The sequence below is a fragment of the Bison bison genome, unplaced genomic scaffold, assembly GCF_000754665.1.
Source record: "Bison bison bison isolate TAMUID 2011002044 unplaced genomic scaffold, Bison_UMD1.0 scf7180017864499, whole genome shotgun sequence".
Classification (NCBI taxonomy): domain Eukaryota; kingdom Metazoa; phylum Chordata; class Mammalia; order Artiodactyla; family Bovidae; genus Bison; species Bison bison.
Window position 1 is genome coordinate 5,268,695 of NW_011495058.1, and position 19,204 is coordinate 5,287,898.

At 43.3% G+C, this 19,204-nt stretch overlaps 1 protein-coding gene across 1 annotated transcript in view; it reads right to left on the reverse strand.

The window, feature by feature from the left end:
• Nucleotides 1-19,204, reverse strand: part of HECW1 (HECT, C2 and WW domain containing E3 ubiquitin protein ligase 1) — a 211,042-nt gene that overhangs the window by 53,708 nt on the left and 138,130 nt on the right. The window contains exons 15-19 of the mRNA XM_010829072.1: nucleotides 17,341-17,424; nucleotides 16,834-16,943; nucleotides 12,171-12,291; nucleotides 11,305-11,418; nucleotides 10,093-10,245 (exon numbers count right to left, since the gene is read on the reverse strand). Of these exons, the coding sequence (XP_010827374.1) occupies nucleotides 10,093-10,245; nucleotides 11,305-11,418; nucleotides 12,171-12,291; nucleotides 16,834-16,943; nucleotides 17,341-17,424 (582 nt within the window). The remainder of the gene's footprint in view (nucleotides 1-10,092; nucleotides 10,246-11,304; nucleotides 11,419-12,170; nucleotides 12,292-16,833; nucleotides 16,944-17,340; nucleotides 17,425-19,204) is intronic.

Below are 19,204 nucleotides of genomic sequence, written 5' to 3' on the forward strand. Positions count from 1 at the left end.
CCATCTGCAGTGATTTTGGAGCCCCCCAAAATAAAGTCTGACACTGTTTCCACTGTTTCCCCATCTATTTCCCATGAGCTGATGGGACCAGATGCCATGATCTTAGTTTTCTGTATGTTGAGCTTTAAGTCAACTTTTTCACTCTCCTCTTTCACTTTCATCAAGAGGATTTTTAGTTCCTCTTCACTTTCTGCCATAAGGGTGGTGTCATCTGCATATCTGAGGTTATTGATATTTCTCCCGTCAATCTTGATTCCAGCTTGTGCTTCTTCCAGCCCAGCGTTTCGCAGGATATACTCTGCATTTAAGTTAAGTAAGCTGGGTGACAATATACAGCCTTGACGTACTCCTTTTCCTATTTGGAACCAGTCTGTTGTTCCATGTCCAGTTCTAACTGTTGCTTCCTGACCTGCATATAGGTTTCTCAAAAGGCAGGTCAGGTGGTCTGGTATTCCCATCTCTTTCAGAATTTTCCACAGTTTATTGTGACCCACACAGTCAAAGGCTTTGGCATAGTCAATAGAGCAGAAATAGATGTTTTTCTTGCTTTTTCGATGATCCAGCGGATGTTGGCAATTTGATCTCTGGTTCCTCTGCCTTTTCTAAAACCAGCTTGAACATCTGGAAGTTCACAGTTCACGTATTGCTGAAGCCTGGCTAAAGCCCAAAGTCCCTAGATGCCATTAAATGCGTTTCCCTATCTGGTGAAAGAAGTCCTTACAGCTTTTGTTTTCTCTGTTTTTCAGTCAAACACAACTGACACCTGTTTGTTCACCTGCCATCCTTCTGTGAATTTCAGGCCCTCTCCCTGGAAGTTTCCTTTCCCCATCTCTGCCAGCCAACTATTCTCACTCATTTTTAAAGCTCCGTATACCTAATACGGATAATTACGTAATGTGCAAAGTGCTATAATAGAAGTACAGATAACATTTATCACATTGTATTGCAATTTGCCCAGAGGGAAAATAGAGGGGGCTAGAACCTACTGCAGTCAGGTTTTCTGGGTTCCAACCCCAGCCTGGTTTGTGATTATCTCTGAGTTTGCTAATGTTTGCACCTTATTTTCTTCGATAGCCTGGGTTTCTCCTATGCTGCTGCTGCTGCTGCTAAGTTGCTTCAGTCGTGTCCGACTCTGTGCGACCCCATAGACAGCAGCCCACCAGGCTCCCCAGTCCCTGGGATTCTCCAGGGAAGAATACTGGAGTGGGTTGCCATTTCCTTCTCCAAAGCATGAAGGTGAAAAGTGAAAGTGAAGTCGCTCAGTCGTGTCCGACTCTGAGCAACTCCATGGACTGCCGCCTACCGGGCTCCTCCGTCCATGGGATTTTCCAGGCAAGAGTACTGGAGTGGGGTGCCATCGCCTTCTCCGGGTTTCTCCTATAGCCCTGGGTTATAGGGCTGTTGGAAGTATCTAGAATAGTGCTTAGCATGTTTAACAAATTTTCAATTAATGTTTTATTGTTTAGCTTTATATTCACTTCTGTATCTTGAGAGACATAAAATCAGCATACAATGATGATTAAAAGGATAAAAAAATCAGCATGAGTACCTCATTAATATGCAAATGGAAATCATAATCAAAGAATAAAGATAAGGAATTTGGAATATTACTTTAAGATTTCTGAATCAAAGACACATACAGTGGACACATACAGTTAGGGAAATGGTAATATTTTTAGTGGATGAACTGAAAGTCCTGAATTGTACAGGCTCTTTCAGATATTTTTAATCCCTGTCATGCACTCCTCATGGGTTTCCTATCATTTTCTGTCCCACTCTGTGACCTTGGGGATAGGCCATTATTGCTGCAATAGTTGGAGATTCCTTGCCCTCTGGTCCATGGTTGGCTTGGCCAGTGGGACTGGTGGGTGGAAGAAGGACGTTGTGCTATTTCCTGGCCTTTTTCTACCTGATTTAGGGTGGGCAGGGCTGTGTCCATATGTGACCACAGTTCTCATGGGAGGCCCAGTGGGGTTCCAGCTCCACCTTCTCTCTCTTACTTGGCATGAGCGTTAGCCTCGCAATTTTAACAATGTCCCTGTCAACTTGGAAATTCTGTGGTACGAATGTAGCTAGAGTTACTCCACATTTCTGCTCAAAACCCATCAATCCCCACCTTTAGCAGGACTTAACATAAACCTTTAAGTTGGAGGGTCAAGAGATAAGAAAGATAGCTACAAATAAAAACACCAGAAGGAACCAGATGGAAACAAGATGGCAATGAATCTGACCTCATCTGACAGACCCTGAATCTCATCAGACACTGATATTTACTATATTAGCATATTAAATGACACACCTACCTTTGACCATGACTGGATATTAAGTATCAAAAAAGGCTGAGGTGTGGCATCACACTCCCTTGAAAAAGCCTTGCTCCTTCCCCAGTAGACTAAAGCACAGGTCTCTTCATCATTAGCCTTATTTCTTCTCCCTTTGTCTTTACTCCTAAAAATTAAATCCCTCCCATCTGGTGGGTGAGTTGTTGTTTGGTGAACTTAGTCTGTGCTTCTCCATTCTTTGGTTATTTAATAAAGCTTGTGCTGCATCAATCTTGGCTTCAGTTTTGTTATTTGGCTGCTCTAACCAAAGGGAAGGGGAAGAAGAACCCTCCTCCTGTGCCACTGCAGAGAGCCTCCGGAGCTAGGGCCAAAGCAGGGTTCATACAACCTAACTGGGGAATACAAACGAGTAATGAAACAATTATGGAAAGTCCTTTTAGGCTGAAGGTCAAAAAAATAGATTTTTTTTCAGTTTACTTATTATGTGTGTATAGAATCCTCACCACATTTATTCATGATAGTATCTCTCAGCACTTCACTAGAAACAAAGGGAAGGAGGTAGAAACCTTTTGATTTCCAGGCTGCATCCCAGCATATGCAAAGCCCACACACAGCAAGCAGGAAGCAGAGAATTTCAAGTAGCTACAGTCAGGGAGGAGCCAGCAGGGGAAGAACCTGGGGTCAGAGGCCCCTTTGCCCATCTCTGGAGTACTGCCTGGCCTGGGGGTGACTGGCAGAGGCCCATGGTGCAGGGGCAGTGTGTGTAGGGCGACCTTGTGTCAGTAATAAGCAGAGTGTGGGCATCGTGCAGAGCTGAGTGCAAAGCTCCCAGGGGACATGTGTGTTTGTTGTCAACACTGTAAGGGATTTACAACCACAGATGAGAAATGAAAGTGTGACCTTTGAGCAGTTAACTGCCCCTGGTTTATATGAGACCTCTGTCTTAATGGCCCTGGTAGAAGGAAGTGGCTCATGTGGCTTGTGGAACAAGCCTTATTCATGCACCCAAACTTCTGTTCATGCACCCAAATGAACTGTTCTTTTGAATACCTTAAGTGCCAGGCCTGTGCTAGGGTTAAATAAGACAGATCCATCTCTGCTTTCATGGAGCTTACTCTCTAGGGGGATACAGACAAAACAGAGTGTGGGACACAGAGGAAGGTCAGTGAAAAGATACAGAACTTGAATAATAATTTAAAAAATGACCCATGCAAAGAGGCCTCTTCCAGCCACACCCGAGCAATATTTCCATCCAGGGTGATGTTTAATCCTGTAAAGCTGATCGATTTTCTCTCTGTTTATTTCTGGCCTACAGGCCTGTCTGCGGAGGGAAGAGAGGGCAGGGGCTGGGAGTCACTTCCCTTCCAGGCAGACTCCTGTCCTCGCCCATCCTGTGTTAGGGACAATTTCCAGCTTTACAAGGTCAAGGCTCTGACTGTGAGGAGCCCTGTAATCTTTTGGTCTCTGTTTTCTCATGAGTGATGTATTGGTCATAGTAAGTGTCATCTTCCTCACCGCCCATGTGGACTGTGGGATGAAGTGTCCTGGGGAGTGAGGGAAGGAAGAAGGCCAGGCGCCTACATCTGGGATCAGCCGATGGGTCAGCGCCACCTGGCTGGCCCAACCTCTGAGAACTCAGGGTTCAGGTTTCCTCAGTGGCCCCGTCCCACCCCCGCCCGCCCCTGTGCAGTCACAGTGACAAAGCCTCAGGCAGGGGTCTCAGGATCCACTTGCTGCCACACTTTGCGCAAGGCCTGGAGTGACTTCATTCGGGTGTTGACTCTTCCTGGGTGCACTTTTGTCAAAATGGCCCAGCACTTGGGTGCCCTCACTTTTCTTGGTAAAACCATCTGCCCTGGGGTGCAGAACGGCTCACAGGAAAATATCCAGAAGGAATAACTGCAGCGCTACCATCTGATTCAAACGCCCACAGCCCAGCAGGGCTTCCTTTTCAAGGCTAAAGCAGACTTGGCCCCAGTGGCTCAAGTTCTGTCCACTGGTAGTGACCTCCTGTCTCCCCTAGGACCTCTGAGGCACTAATGAAACATGAGTCCCACCCTGTGTGAGGGTCATGGTTCAATCTGGGACTAGTACTGGCTTTGCATTTGGGCTTTTCTGTCAGTCAGGGGCTTAGGAGACTGAGGTTCAGAGTCAGAGCCTCAGAGCAGAGGGGAGGTCCCAGATCACTTCATAACATCTCATCATTCCATGTGAACTCTCACCTGCCTGAGCTCTGTTCAGATTGCTAGTTGCTCCGAAAGCTCCTTGCCATTTTGCTTCTGGGCTACACAGCAAATATTTCCAATGTAGGAACAGCAGTGGGTAAAAGTCCTCAAGTCCTTTCCTTTGCAAAGACAGCAGGTAACAAGCACCTCTGGGCCAGACTTTGTCACACCTTTGACTTTTATAAAGGATCCATCCAGAGAGCTTTGCTAATTCTTGCAACATCTCTGCTGTTTCCTTCCTCCGGGTGTAACTGACACATCGACCTGGCCTCATCCAGCCGGAGATGTTCAGAGACAACAGAGCCTGCCTGAGAACAGGGTCCAGGCAGCTGGCAAGGCATCTCTTGAGGCCACTCTCAAGTGGTAATGAGTTGGCCAGAAGGCCAGGGAGTCTCCTGTGTATTCCATCAGGCCTTAGTCTGTAGACTTCCCTATGTCACTCCTGTGCTTGGCCCCAATGTTTCCTCCAGAACACTCGGTCCCCTTCACACCACTAGGGCACTTAACCTCATGAACCTCTGTCACTATCCAAACACAGCTCCTGTGATCATCCCCTGATGTCCTAAGCTCTGTCCTCCCAATCCTGTGCTCTGAATCCCTGGGGACCCCTTTGTATCCTCTGTATGCCCCCTCCAGCTTCTGCCTTCTTGGACTGCCTTCTTCCCCACAAGCAGGTCTTCACTGGAGCACCTCCATCCCTGTCCTATTCCTCCCAAGCTGGAACACCCTGGCCACTCATTCTCAGCTTTCCCCAGGGACCTGGGGCTCTGGCCACCCCGGACTCATCAGTATCCTCCACCTCTGCGAGCTCCCATCTCCTCCTTCCTCCTGAGCCAATCTGCCTGTGTTGTTCTTGCTGTTCAGTTACTCAGTTGTGTCCGACTCTTTGTGACACCATGGACTGTAGCACGTTAGGCTTCCCTGTCCTTCACCAACTCCCAGAGCTTGCTCAAACTCATGTCTGTTGAGTCAGTGATGCCATCCAACCATCTCATCCTCTGTGGTCCCCTTCTCCTCCTGCCCTCAATCTTTCCCAGCATCAGGGTCTTTTCCAATGAGTCGGATCTTCGCATCAGGTGGCCAAAGTATTGGAGCTTCAGCTTTAGCATCAATCCTTCCAATGAATATTCAGGATTGATCTCCTTTAGGATGGACTGGTTGGATCTCCTTGCAGTCCAGGGGACTCTCAAGAGTCTTGTCCAACACCACAGTTCAAAAGCATCAGTTCTTCAGTGCTCAGCCTTCTTTATGTCCAACTCTCACATCCATACATGACTACTGTAAAAACATAGCTTTGACTATACAGACCTTTGTCAGCAATGTAATGTCTCTGCTTTTTAATATGCTGTCTATGTTTCTCATAGCTTTTCTTCCAAGGAGCAAGCGTCTTTTAATTTCATGACTGTGTTAGTGTTTCCCAATCTCAGTTTCCAGCCCAGATTTCCAAGGCAATATTCCAGGTACGTACTAATATACCCACCTGTATTAATAATGGAACCTGCAATTTCTACCTGTCAAAGAGTGAATTCCTCCTCTTTCCTCTAAGTGTTGTCTATTTCATGTAATTCTCATCACAGTGACCATCCCAACCCATCGCATGGTGCAACCAGAAACCTTAGACTTTTTCTATATTTCTCTCTCCCTCTCACCTCAACAGTCAAACAGTAAAACAACTAGCTGAGTCTCTTCTCCCTCTGAGATGTTCTTAAGGTTAGTCCCCTCCTTTCTCAGACCCCACTTCTACCTCAGTTTGAATTCTGTTTCTCCCTGTGATGTATCAACCTCTCTGGAGCTGGTCTCAGCTCTTTCCAGCCTTTTGTCCTTAAAATTTTCCCCACGCTATGGCAAGATTTACTTTTTAAAAACACAGACCCAGTGACAGTATTCTCTTTATGTGATGCGACCATCTGCCTCTCTGTCTCCAGCCTCATTCTCACAACCCCAAAAGCCATTCTCTGTTCTGATCTGTCTACACTGCTTGCCAAAGGCTCCATTTCCTCTCACACCTTTCAATTCTTGTTTCCAATATTGGCTCCTCAAAACACTTTTCTCCTCTGCTCTGTTGATTCTCCTACTCAACTATCAGTAAAGATTGGCACATATATCCACTCCTTTTCATAAAAAAAAAAAGCAAAAAAAAGAAGAAAAAGATGGCACAATTATTCCCTTTTTATGAGATTCCCTGGTTTTATTCCCCACTGCACCATCCCCTACCTTGGGTTGAGTGAGACACTTTCCTTCATGATTTAATACAATTCCCAGGCTTATATATGTATCTCAGACGTACACACACACACGTATTATATATGTATAACTTGGCATTTAAGATACTATAGTGGAATTACAGATTTACTCATGTGCTCTCTCCCTTTGAGGGAAGAAATCACGTTCACTTCACTTTTGTATTCTCCCAACACACAGCATGCACTTGGTTTACAACTGTTCAGTTAATGAATGTATCCCCACAACACCCAGCAGAGTCCTATATGCTGTAATGTTTGTGAAAGCATTTCCTTAGTGATTGCTAACTCTAATTCATAACCTCTAAGACACCATCTTAAATTTCATGCACATAGACTGAGAGAATTGGGGGATTATATGAAGTATAATCTGCATACCTATATAGTCTTTAAAAATTATTGATTGATTGATTGATTTTTGGCTGTGCTGGGTCTCCACTGATGCGTGTGGGCTTTTTCTAGGTGTGAGTGGCGGCTGCTCTCTGTTGTGCTGTGTGCATTTCTCATCGTGGGGCTTCTCTTGTGGCAAAACAATGAGCTCTGGGTGCGCAGGCTTCAGTAGCTACAGCACACGGGCCCAGCAGCTGTGGTTGCGGGCTCTAGAGCTCCTGGGCTCCAGTAGTTTTGTGCATAGGCTTAGTTGCCCTGAGGCATGTGGAATCTTCCCAGACCAAGGATCAAACCTGTGTGCCCTGCACGAGCAGGAGGATTCTTAACCACTGGACCCAGGGAAGTCCCACATATATTTTTGTTTCATGGGGGTATGGTACTCTCCACTGTCTGAGTGAACCCTACCGGAATGTGACTGAGTTAGAGCTGGTCTTCAGTTCTTAGCCCTACATCTTCTCTGTAGTGACTTGCTGCTCTGCCCACACCAGCAGGGGTGTTTCTGCCTCCCAAGCTACATCATCCACTTATTTGATAAGTTACATGAAAAGGAACAACAAAGGCAAAAAGCAACAAAAAAACAACAACATTTGCTTCTTCACTTGTGCCAAACACTTGAAGCACATGCCCTGAGCAGGCACATGCCTTGCTCAGCTCAAGAGCTGACTCGTACAAATCAGTGAAGTTAGATCACTCCTTCACACCATACACAAAAATAAACTCTAAATGGCTTGAAGACGCAAATATAACATTTGACACTATAAAACTCCTAAAAGAGAGCATGGGCAAACATTCCCTGAGATAAATTGACCAATGTTTTCTTACGTCAGTCTCCCAAGGCAAGATAAATAAAAGGAAAAATAAACAAATGGCCCCTAATCAAACTTACAAGCTTTTGCACAGCAAAGGAAACCATAAACAAAACAAAAGACAATCTATGGATTAGGAGAAAATATTTGCAAATGATGTGGCTGATAAGGGCTTAATTTCCAAAGTGTACAAACAGCTCATACAACTCAATAACAAAAAAGCAAACAATGCAATAAAAAAATGGGCAGAAGATCTAGAGAGACATTTCTCCAAAGAAGACATACAGATGGCCAGTAGGCATGTAAAAGGATGCTCAACATTGATAAGTGTTATAGAAATGCAAGTCAAAACTACAATGAGGTACCACCTTACACAGATCAGAATGGCCATCATTTAAAAGTCTACAAATAATAAACGCTGGAGGGAGTGTGGTGAAAAGGGAACCCTCCTACACTGTTGGTGGGAATGTAAATTGATGCAACCACTATGGAGAACAGTATGGAGGTTCCTCAAAATACTAAAAACAGAGTTACCATATGATCCAGCAACCCCATTCCTGGGCATGTATCTGGATGAAAGTATAATTCAAAAAGGTGTATGTACCCTTATGTTTAAAAAGATACATGAATCCTTATGTTCATAGCCACACTATTTATAATCACCATTACATGGAAACAACCTAAATGTCCATCAATAGGTGAACAGATAAAGAAGATGTGGTGCATACACAATAGAACACTACTCAGCCACAAAAGAGAAAGAAAGAATGCCATTTGTTGCAAGCTGGATGGACCTAGAGAGTATCACACTAAATGAAGTAAGTCAGAAAGAGAAAGACAAATACCATATGATATCACTTAAATGGAGAATCTAAAATACAACACAAATGAACTTATCTTGGAAACAGAAACAGACTCAGACATAAGAGAACAGACTTAATGGTTGCCAAGTGGGAGAGTAGGGGAGGAGGGATGGGTTGGGAAGTTGGGATTAGCAGATGCAAACTATTATATATAGAATGGATAAACAACAAGGTCTTATTATATTGCACTGGGAACTATATTCAATATCCTAAGATAAACCATAATGGAAAAGAATATGAAAAAAATATATATACATGTATAACTGAATCACTTTATTGTAAAGTAGACATTAGCACAACAATCTAAATCAATTATACTTCAATAAAATAAACTTTAAATAATTAAAGAAAAAGAAGAACTCAGAGGTGAGAGTGTTTGGAGAGAGAAGTTGGGGCTGTAGCTGGCAGCCTTAGCAGAGGTGTGTTGTTCTGATATTATGAAATCAAATTATGGGGATTTGGGCTGTAAGCCCAGTGGCCAGGTGTTACCCCAGAAGCTCCCTTCACCAGAAGCCCCATGACACATCATCAGTAAGTTATGTCAGATAAGAACCATGTCAGCAGTTTCCAGGACTCATTTCCCTCCTGATGACAGGAGGTCCTGTAGTGAAATCCGGGGTACTTTTCAAGTCGCGTGTGGGGGTGACAAAACAGGAAAGTGCATGCATCCTAGTTCTCCCATGCAGTTTTCTGGAGATTTCCACCCATATCTGAGGAATCTCAGCCACAGAAGTGCACAGAATTGACCAATACTGATCTTCTTACTCATTTCAGGTTAAGTGGTAATTGCCTCAAGATGAGAGGACATGTTGCACTTTCAAGTCAGAAGGATGCTGAGAGATCATCTAACCCAACAGCCTTATTTTAAAGCAAGATGCAGAAGCTGATGGCCACAGTACAAAAGCCATCAGTCCAAGATCAGAGAATCTCAAATCCATGAATATCTTCAAGAAGCCCTCCCTGGGAATGCTTAGGACTTTAGTAGAATTATCAACACTCAGGACCTATATCTACTTACCTCAGTGTTTCCTCAGAAGAAAAACTGTAGTATCTTACATCAATGTGCAGTTGATAGGAAATTTGCAGCATCTTTAGTGATTCATTTTGTATTCTGGGTGAAAACTAGGAGAGAATTTTGTTTCCAATGCTTTGTTGTTTACTTTCATCACTCCTCATGACATCGGGCCACTGCTTCAAACACACTGATCCTCAAGGAATACCACTGCCTTCTGACTGAGAAAGACCAGAACTTTCCAATATGAGAAAGTGAAAATTCCAGCTCTTACCATTCAAGATGGTTTTCTACAAAGGCAGACATGGGGCTGATCTGCACGGTGTAGGTGTCATTGGCAGAGTACTCGAAGAGTCCGTAGTAAGGGTTAAAGAGCTCCTGAGACAGAAGGAAGAAGAATTCTCTCGAAGGACCACTGTAGTCCAGGCTGCAAAGGAAGCAGAGGTCCGGGAAGCTCATTACATGAGGGAGGTGGGGGACCTGTCCCTATGCAGGACCTGGCTTGCCCTTTCAGACTCAGTGCCAGGAAAGTAGAGGGCAGCCTCTGCGCTTTACAATGGATCCCAAGGGAAGCCTAATTTGCTGAAGAAAATGAGGATGCAGTGATTGATTTGAGGATGATGTTCTTAAACATTTATGGCAGTGTTCCTTAAACTTCTTCCTCAATTACATCACACCTACTGGATAAAACACATAGCTGGTCCACAGCTAGACTTTGTCGTGTGAGACAGAAAAGAATTTCCTGTGATGGTGCATGCTCATGAATTGAAAACACTTTCTGCTAAGTTCATCCTGCTATGCCCTCCTGAGTGGGCTTGCTTTCCACGGTTGAGATGGTTTGCTATGAAATCACTGAAAGTACATGAAAAATTTGATAAGCAGTCATATATGTGCTTCCCTGGTGGCTCAGTCATTAAAGAATCTGCCCACAAGGCTGGAGACCACCTGCAATGCACAAGACCTGGGTTTGACCCCTGGGTTGGGAAGATCCCCTGGAGCAGGAAATGGCAACCCGCTCTAATATTCTTGCCTGGTAAACCCCATGTTAGAGGAGCCTGGCAGGCTACATCCATGGGGTTGCAAGACTTAGCAACTCAACCACTACCACCACCACCAGTCATATGTGTGCACTCTTGGGGAAAGAGTTCTTTGATCAGATACTCAGAGGGATGGGTACACCAAGGGGATAGCTTTCAGGGTATATCCTGAAAAAGTAAACATCTAGTAGATTGGTCTATATTTTGGGCTTATACTTTGAGCATGTGACCTCAGATTCTAGAACATGCCAATCATCTTAGGCTTTTGGAGAACATGAAATTCAAAGATTGGCAACACCTGGAGAGAAAGGCCTCCTGGGAGGATATGATCAGAACCACCTTGGGGCAAAGGCTTAGAGCCACCCTGCTCCTTGAGGAAAATCACCCAAGACCTGGGGGCTCTGGTCTACCCACACTGAGGTGTCTACATGAAAGTGCTGGTGGCTTACCCCTCCTCTCCAACAAAGGTGATGTAGAGCTTGTTTCGCTGGAGCTCCTTCCGGGAATAGGCCATCACCTGATTGAAGGTTCCCTCCAACAGGTGGTCTCGACGAATGATGAGCCTAGAAATGAGAAGCCATGTGGGCGGGTAGCCAGGGCTTGGGCTCCAACGCTTGGGAATGTTCTAGGTGAGATGTGGGGGCCCAGGCTGACAGTCTCACTCCCTAGGCTCTTCATCAAGGTACAGATTCCATCAGTTCAACCATGCACTTACTCTGACACTCTTTTCAAAATGATAAAAGTACCAGGACAACACGTACCAGTTTATAATGGGACACACTCCATCCATATTATACTACTGCCAGGATATTTTTTTTTTTTATCAATTCTAAGAAGAATCTCTTAAGTTGAATACCTGAATTTTGGTTCAGCTTTTCAAGATGAAAATAGTAATCATATAGCGGGGAGAAACAACTTCTTACTTAGATCCCCAAATCAAAGCTTTTTGACTAATGAGTAGTTAAATTTGTCCCAAAAATATGTAAAGGGAAACATAAGAGTTTTTATTTAGTTCAAGATTCCTTGTTTTCTGAGAAGGCCTGCCATTGATTTTATACATGGTTTTGTCTGAAATCGACTGTTCTTCCTCTCTCTCCTTACCTTCTCTTCCTGGCTCCCTTCCAATTTCTTAACCTCCTTTCTTCTTTCCAACTTCCTAACTTTTTCTTTCCTCAATTCTATGACCATGACTGATGTCATACCATGGTATCCGATTTCCAGACAAATATTACCAAGTTATAGAGGAGAAAACGATAGAAACATCTTCCAACTGAATTCAGTGCCAAGCTCAGTGGAGCTCAATTAAATCACTCACTTAATTTTCCCTGGACCCTGACCAAATCCTTTGGCTTCCAGTTTTCGGTAGAAATTGCGGAGCTTGGCCTCAAAGTCTCTCCTGTAGGGTGAAGGGGCTCTTGCACTGGCTCTCTGTAAACCTGCAGAGAAGCACATAGGCTGAAGGTCATCACTTTTTACTGAAGAACAAATATGCAGAGAGCAATGGTAATGGGAGGTCCAACCAGAGGCACAATCCTAAGTCTTCATATTTTTCTCCTTCAAGAAGTTTCCCTATCACTCCCTCAGTCACTTTGATAATAACCAGAAATAATATGATGCAGAGAAAAATAAATTCTGATGATAATACATACTTGTATTTTACATTCCATTTCAAATTGTATCTCTCTTCAAAATACCTGGATGAGCATATTTATTGGCTTAATTTACCTAAATATTCAAAAATGACATAAATCAAATTAGGCTCTTATAAGTTGCTATAAGTGAATGTAACTACAATGGAGCAACCAAGATTGTAATATATGTGTATATTGTACTTCTCTAACTATATTGACCTTGATGCTTATATAAACATACCTATTAGAACACAGAGTATTTAGGGGTTTATATTAGATTATCATGTACCATAAAAGAAAAATTATTAAGAATATTATTATTAATAATAATTCCTTACTATTTATAGAAGGAGCTTAGAATGTTTTGTAAATGCCTTATTATCTTTATATACCTTTCAATGAAAAAAGGACTGGAAAAGATAACATTCTTTTGCAAGTTTCCCAGATGGCTAGGATCACAGTTTGCTCCTGCAACAACTAATGTTTAGTTTATGTTCCAGATATTGAATTTATAATCTGGAGAAGACTGACACCATCAAACTCACAGAAATGAGAATATAATTACAGGTTGAGATGATTGTTACCCATGAAGGAAGAGAACTCAGTTCTCTGAGATCACAGGACACTCTAGCCAAGTTCAGGAAGGCTTCCCTGGGAAACATGTGAAGAATAAGTAGGCATAAATTAGACTGAGTGAGTTAGGAAAGGCTTCTGTTTAGCTAAGAGAAGAGATGAGCTGGGAGAAGATTCTAGGTAGAGCACCAGCATGTGCAAAGGTACTGAGGCAGGATGGAAGTGGTGCTTCAGTTTATCTGGAGCACAGGGAGTGAGGACCAGAATGATGTAAAACAAAGCTTGGGAGGTGGGCAGGAGACAGGTCAAATAGGATACAGTACAAATAGGATAAGGTTTTCTCTTTTAAATAATTTAATGATTTTGTTCAATGTTAAACACAACAGAAAGTTAGTGTGTAGGAGCCAAGATGATGTATCTAGAGTTGTAGAAACCTCAGTCTTTCTGCAGTAGACAGAGAAAACCATAGAGGTTCAGAATGGATTTAGCCCACCTAAACTGGACTAGGGTGGTGTCAGTGGAGATGAGAATAGGACAGATTGGAGATGTGTTTAGGAGGCAATGAACTGGATATAGGTAGGAAGTAAAGGTGAGTTTCAGACATTATAATGGAATGGACTTTGGCGACATTCACTGAGATGGGGACAAATGGAAGAGGCACAGATTTGTGGGGAGATCACAAGCTTGGTCTTTGATGGTGGCACCTTTGACTATTTGATTGGAAAGAGACATAGTTTGAAAGAGAGGACAATAAAACCTGGCACTGAGTCTTGAGGATGGTAGGAAGGGAAGGATGAGTCTGCAGAGGTGGCCAAAGACATAGATGAAATGCCTACAGTGGTGTCACCAAAGCCAACTGAAGAGGTGACTTATGAGAAGGAACCAAGCCACCACTTGAAGAGGAAAGTGTCTTTGCTGAAATGCCATGTTTCAGAATGTAGGTAAAACTAGAGTACAAGTCTGCAGGTGCAAGTATAATTTCCTTCTAGCAGATTTCGGTGTATTTTATAAGATGGCTTTCTCACTGCTGGTGCTACCACTATGCCCATGGTCACTATTGTGCATTTCTTTAATGATTTATGCCTCATGAGGTGGTTTGGCATGCATGAGTCACTATCTCTGTTGCCTCAGGTAAAAGTCATAAAGGTCTAGAAATGTGGGAATTGTAAAATTTAGCATCAAATATTTGGATTATACACTCTGAGATCCTGTGATCAAAGCTAGGAGAGTAAAGAATTAATGACTTTGATACATAAATTGGATGATTGAGTTCATGGTGACAGTAATGTCTGACACCAGACAGCTATTAGGAATGCTGATTCCTTTAAAAAAAAACTTACCCAAACAATTCTCATTTAGCGAATAATTCTTTATACTTCCTTAGTTTTTCTATTTGCAAGATGGTATCTTCACCATGTAATGATGTCAAAACCATACTCTAGTGTCAGAAGTTTGGACCAAAGTGTAGACAATTTGCGGCTTCCCAGGTGGCTGTGTGGTAAAGAACCCACCTGCCAATGCAGGAGACCTAAGAGACATGGGTTTGATCCCTGGGTCAGGAAGATCCCCTAAAGGAGGGCATGGTAACCCACTTCAGTATTCTTATCTAGAGAATCTCATGGACAGAGGAACCTGGCTGGCTACAGTCCATGAGGTTGCAAAGTCAGACACGACTTAGAATGCATACACATAGACACATTTTCAGACTGGGACCAAACATCATGCAGACACACAAGTCCCCTAAATGGGAATGCTCTGCTCTCCAGAAGTAAGTCATCCTGTGCATACCAGAAGTAACTGATTGTGCTGATGCTGCCTCTGACAAAGCTCTCGGTCCTCCTTTTCCCAAGCATGTCTTCTTAGTTATACTGTATGTCAGAGGGAGCACTCATGGAACATTTCCTCAACAATGCCACTGATACACTCGTGGAAGAAGGGATAACAAAGAGATACTGACTTAAAAACAGATTTTAGGATTAGCAAAACTACCTCTGGGAGATAGTTCTGAATGACATGATGGGGGTGCACTAAAGAAAAAGGTATTCCAGTTTTAAGAACTGACTCCTTGGAAAAGACCCTGATGCTGGGAAAGACTGAAGGCAGGAGGAGAAGGGGATGACAGAGGACGAGATGATTGGATGGCATCACTGACTTGATGAACGTGAGCTTGAGTAAACTCTGGGCATTGGTGATGGACAGGGAAGCCTGGCACGCTGCAGTCCCTGGGTTCGCAAAGAGTCGGACATGACTGAGCAATTGAACTGAACTGAGATATTCTAGACCTATGGCAGTATTGAGTGACACAAGCTGAGTGAGACATCCCTTCTGGGGGACACAGCATATTGCTAAATTCGGTTTCTCTTCTCCATTTCCCCACTGGCTTCAAAAGCAAAGTTTGAACTCTGACTTTAGAGGTTATGAGATAGGAAGTTACTAGATTTTTCAAAACTAACTTCCTTTACTAAATTTTAAAGTTATAAAAATAAATTTGAATTTACCACAAACATCCATGACAACATGACACTGCAAATCAAGACAATAGGGGAAAATTTTTCAATATCTGGATCTTGTTTGGGAGTATTAATTTGTCTTAAGCTAATTATCTTGATGAACCCAGGAAATAATAGCTTCTCTTTTCGCTAAACAGTTCAATATACACTTCCTCATTTGGAATGGAAAATACCCACAAAGAGTATCATGAGTAAATTCATTCTAAGAAAACTTTAGGGGAACGATTTCACATCATATTTAAAAATTCTTAGACATCTTCATGGGGATATAAAGGTGGTCCCTAGTTAGTATGGAACCTAGCAACTCCTTTACAGCTTAACAAAAAAATACTCAAATTGGTAACTAATAACATTGTGATTCGTAAGGCAGAGTGTTCTAGAAAGAGCTCTTCCCTTTTAAATGCTTTGAGAATATGCTTTAGAAAAAACCAGCAATTTAGAGCAGGGGCCCACAGACTTTGTTGGTGAAGAGCCAGATAGCAGATATTTTAGATGTTGGGGGTCCTGTGGTGTCTGTTACTACTACTCAGTTCTGCTGTTTGTAGCACGAAAGTTGCCACAAAAATATATAAACATTCATGTCAATATACGGCAAAAACCACCACAATACTGTAAAGTAATTAGCCTCCAATTAAAATAAATAAATTAATTTAAATGAGAAAAAAAGATATAAACAGGTGTCACTGGGTTTCAGTAAATCTTATTGATAGACAATGAAGCATGAATTTCATTATAATTTTCATACCATGAAATATTGCTGCTGCTGCTGCTGCTAAGTCACTTCAGTCGTGTCTGACTCTGTGTGACCCCACAGACAGCAGCCCACCAGGCTCCCCCTTCCCTTCCCTGGGATTCTCCAGGCAAGAATACTGGAGTAGGTTGTCGTTTCCTTCTCCAATGCATGAAGGTGAAAAATGAAAGTGAAGTCGCTCAGTCGTGTCTGACTCTAAGTGACCCCACGGACTGCAGCCTACCGGGCTCCTCCGTCCATGGGATTTTCCAGGCAAGAGTACTGGAGTGGGGTGTCATCGCCTTCTCCGATCATGAAATATTAGTTTCACAATAAATGTTTCCAAATCATTTAAAAATGAAAAACATGTAATAGCTTGGGGGCATTACTAAAACAGATGGCAATGTGTCAACACCCAACTTAGTGTGCGTACGATCAGAAAATTGAGAGGAAATAAGGGAGAGGGGGCAGCTTCATCCAGTGGAAACACAGGTCATCACTGGCAGGAGACAGAGAGCCAAAACCTCACTTTACCTGGGGAGTTCTGAGGTGAGGAGCAGGGTGAGCAGCGGGGAGAGAAGCTGTACCCAGGGTGGAAGGCGGCCTGCAGGGGGACATAGGACATAATCTCTTCCTCAAAGAGACTGCAAAGTAGAAAAACAAATTAAGTTAGTTCTCTGTCCATGAGAGAATGTTCACGAATTGCTGTAAGAGTAGGTACAATTCTCATGAGACAACAAAAGCGCTTAGATTCACTTAGATGGGCACATCCTTGCATGCAAACTCTCCCTATTATTTTAAACCCTAATTAGTCCTACAGCAAGGTCTCCATCAAGGAGCACATGTAGCTTAGGATACCCCAGCCGTACACGTAAAGAAGGAAATGAACAGCAGGTGTAAGGCGGGTGCCCTACTTCAGTCACAGCCACTAGACTCCTCTAGAACAAACAGTGGGTGTTTTAGTCCAGGCTGTCGTGGAGAACCACCCAGAGCAGTTTCTCCAGTTGCTTTTCCAGAACTGTTTCAGGCTCAGCCCCTTACCTCAGCAAAATGACTAGATCTGCATCACAGGACAACTTTTCAAGCCCATGATTACCCTCAGTCCGAATGTAATGGATTTTCTCCCTAGGATAAATGTGGGAAAGAAAATAAGAATTACGCACGGACATAAAAGCTAAGGAGTGAATCCTTTTCCAACCCCCTTTTCACCTTCAGTAGGGCTGAACAGTGATGTTCTAATGTCCAGAGTGTTTTGAGGTAGCTTAGGTTCGTATCACAGGCTCCCAGGATGCTTGTCTAGGAACTGTATTTCTCAGACTCACATGGGGACAGAAGCTGAGGAGCACAACACTGGTGGGTCCTTAGAGAGCCACGCAGTTGGGAGTGGAGCTGGGAAGGGCCGCTGTGGGCCCATGGTGTTTTAGAAGCCTTGGGAGGAAAGAGTCAGCGGACGTCTCTTGAGAAACCTTATGCCTGATGGAAAATGAATTAAGTCCATACTGAGTCCAGAGAGGGTCCAGCCCCAGAATACAGGAGAACCTCCCACGTCAATCCAAGCACAGGCATCAATTTGTTTCTGTTTAATTACAACACATGCATTCTGACTTTTTTATAACCTTCAACTCCAATCTGGCAGTTATTCCAATAAGTCTATAGATAAATAGGATTTTTCCTTTTGATCAAATGAACTTTGTAATGTGTTTTCCTAACATTCAAATATTCAAAAATTTCAAACACTATGGCCAACAATCATCCCTTGTAATCATGGTTCAAAGAAGTTAGATGTTTTTTCTCTTTCTTAAAGAGATACAGCAGAAATCTGGGAAGACTTAAGGATTGATATTTTATCAATTTCACTTTTTTTTGTTTAAAATTTTGAGATGCTTTTAGAGTCACATGTACTCGAAAGAAATTAATAAAGAGTGATCTGGTATACCTTTTAGTCAGTTTCCTCTAATGGGCGATTTAAAAAAGATTAATAAAAATACTGCAGATATAACTTTTTTCTCTCTCTGATTATAATAATGTGAATCCAAATCTTCATCATAACTTGCTTGCTTTCAGGTAAAAACATAATGAAATTGACCTTTTGGTGTGGGTACTTTTTAAGGAGACAAGAGAAACTTTTTGGCTTCAACAAAGATACACAAAATAGGATTAAACAGAGAAACGCACTGTGGTCCAACCTGTCAGTATAGATAGAGCACCGTTGTGGTAAATGTTATTTCCAAAACCCAGGGGTGCTCATAGTAGCTTCTCTGATGGGGGATTTGGAAATTGGACCAGGTGAAAGCCCGGGCAGGGGTGTGAGAACCACACCTCCTCCAGCAGCCGCTCCTCCTTCTGTGTCTCCGTGTCCTTGACTACATGCGCCCGAGTGCTGTCCTCAAATCCTGACACCACCTAACAGCCCTCTTCTCTGGAGGACTCTTGTGGACCCTGCTCCTCTGGTTTACTGACTTCAGTCCCATGAAGGACTGTCAAATTGATGTGTTCTCCCAATGGCAATGTCCCTGGGACAAGTCACTCTGCTACCCCAACAGACCCATATCTGGGTATGCCCCTGGTCTTCCTGCCTGGAGAAAAAGGGAGAGAACATTTTAGGGGACACTCTTTATTCCCAGGATTCCTGGGGAAAAGAAGACCGAAGAGAGTCAAGTCCACGAGGGCAGCAGGGTGCCTTCCTCAGGCAGGGGAAGAGGCGTCCCCTGCAGTAGTTCTACCATTGCTCCCCACACTCAAACCACATCCACATGTCAGAAATCCAAGCAGAGTTTTCTGAGAGTTTTGGTGGCTCTTCAGGGGACATGACACCCTCTGTCATGTTTGTGAAAATCTCAGGCAGACCTACTAGTCTAAGGGGCCTCCAAATGCCCCTGGGTCCAGCCCAAAGGCACTGGGGCCT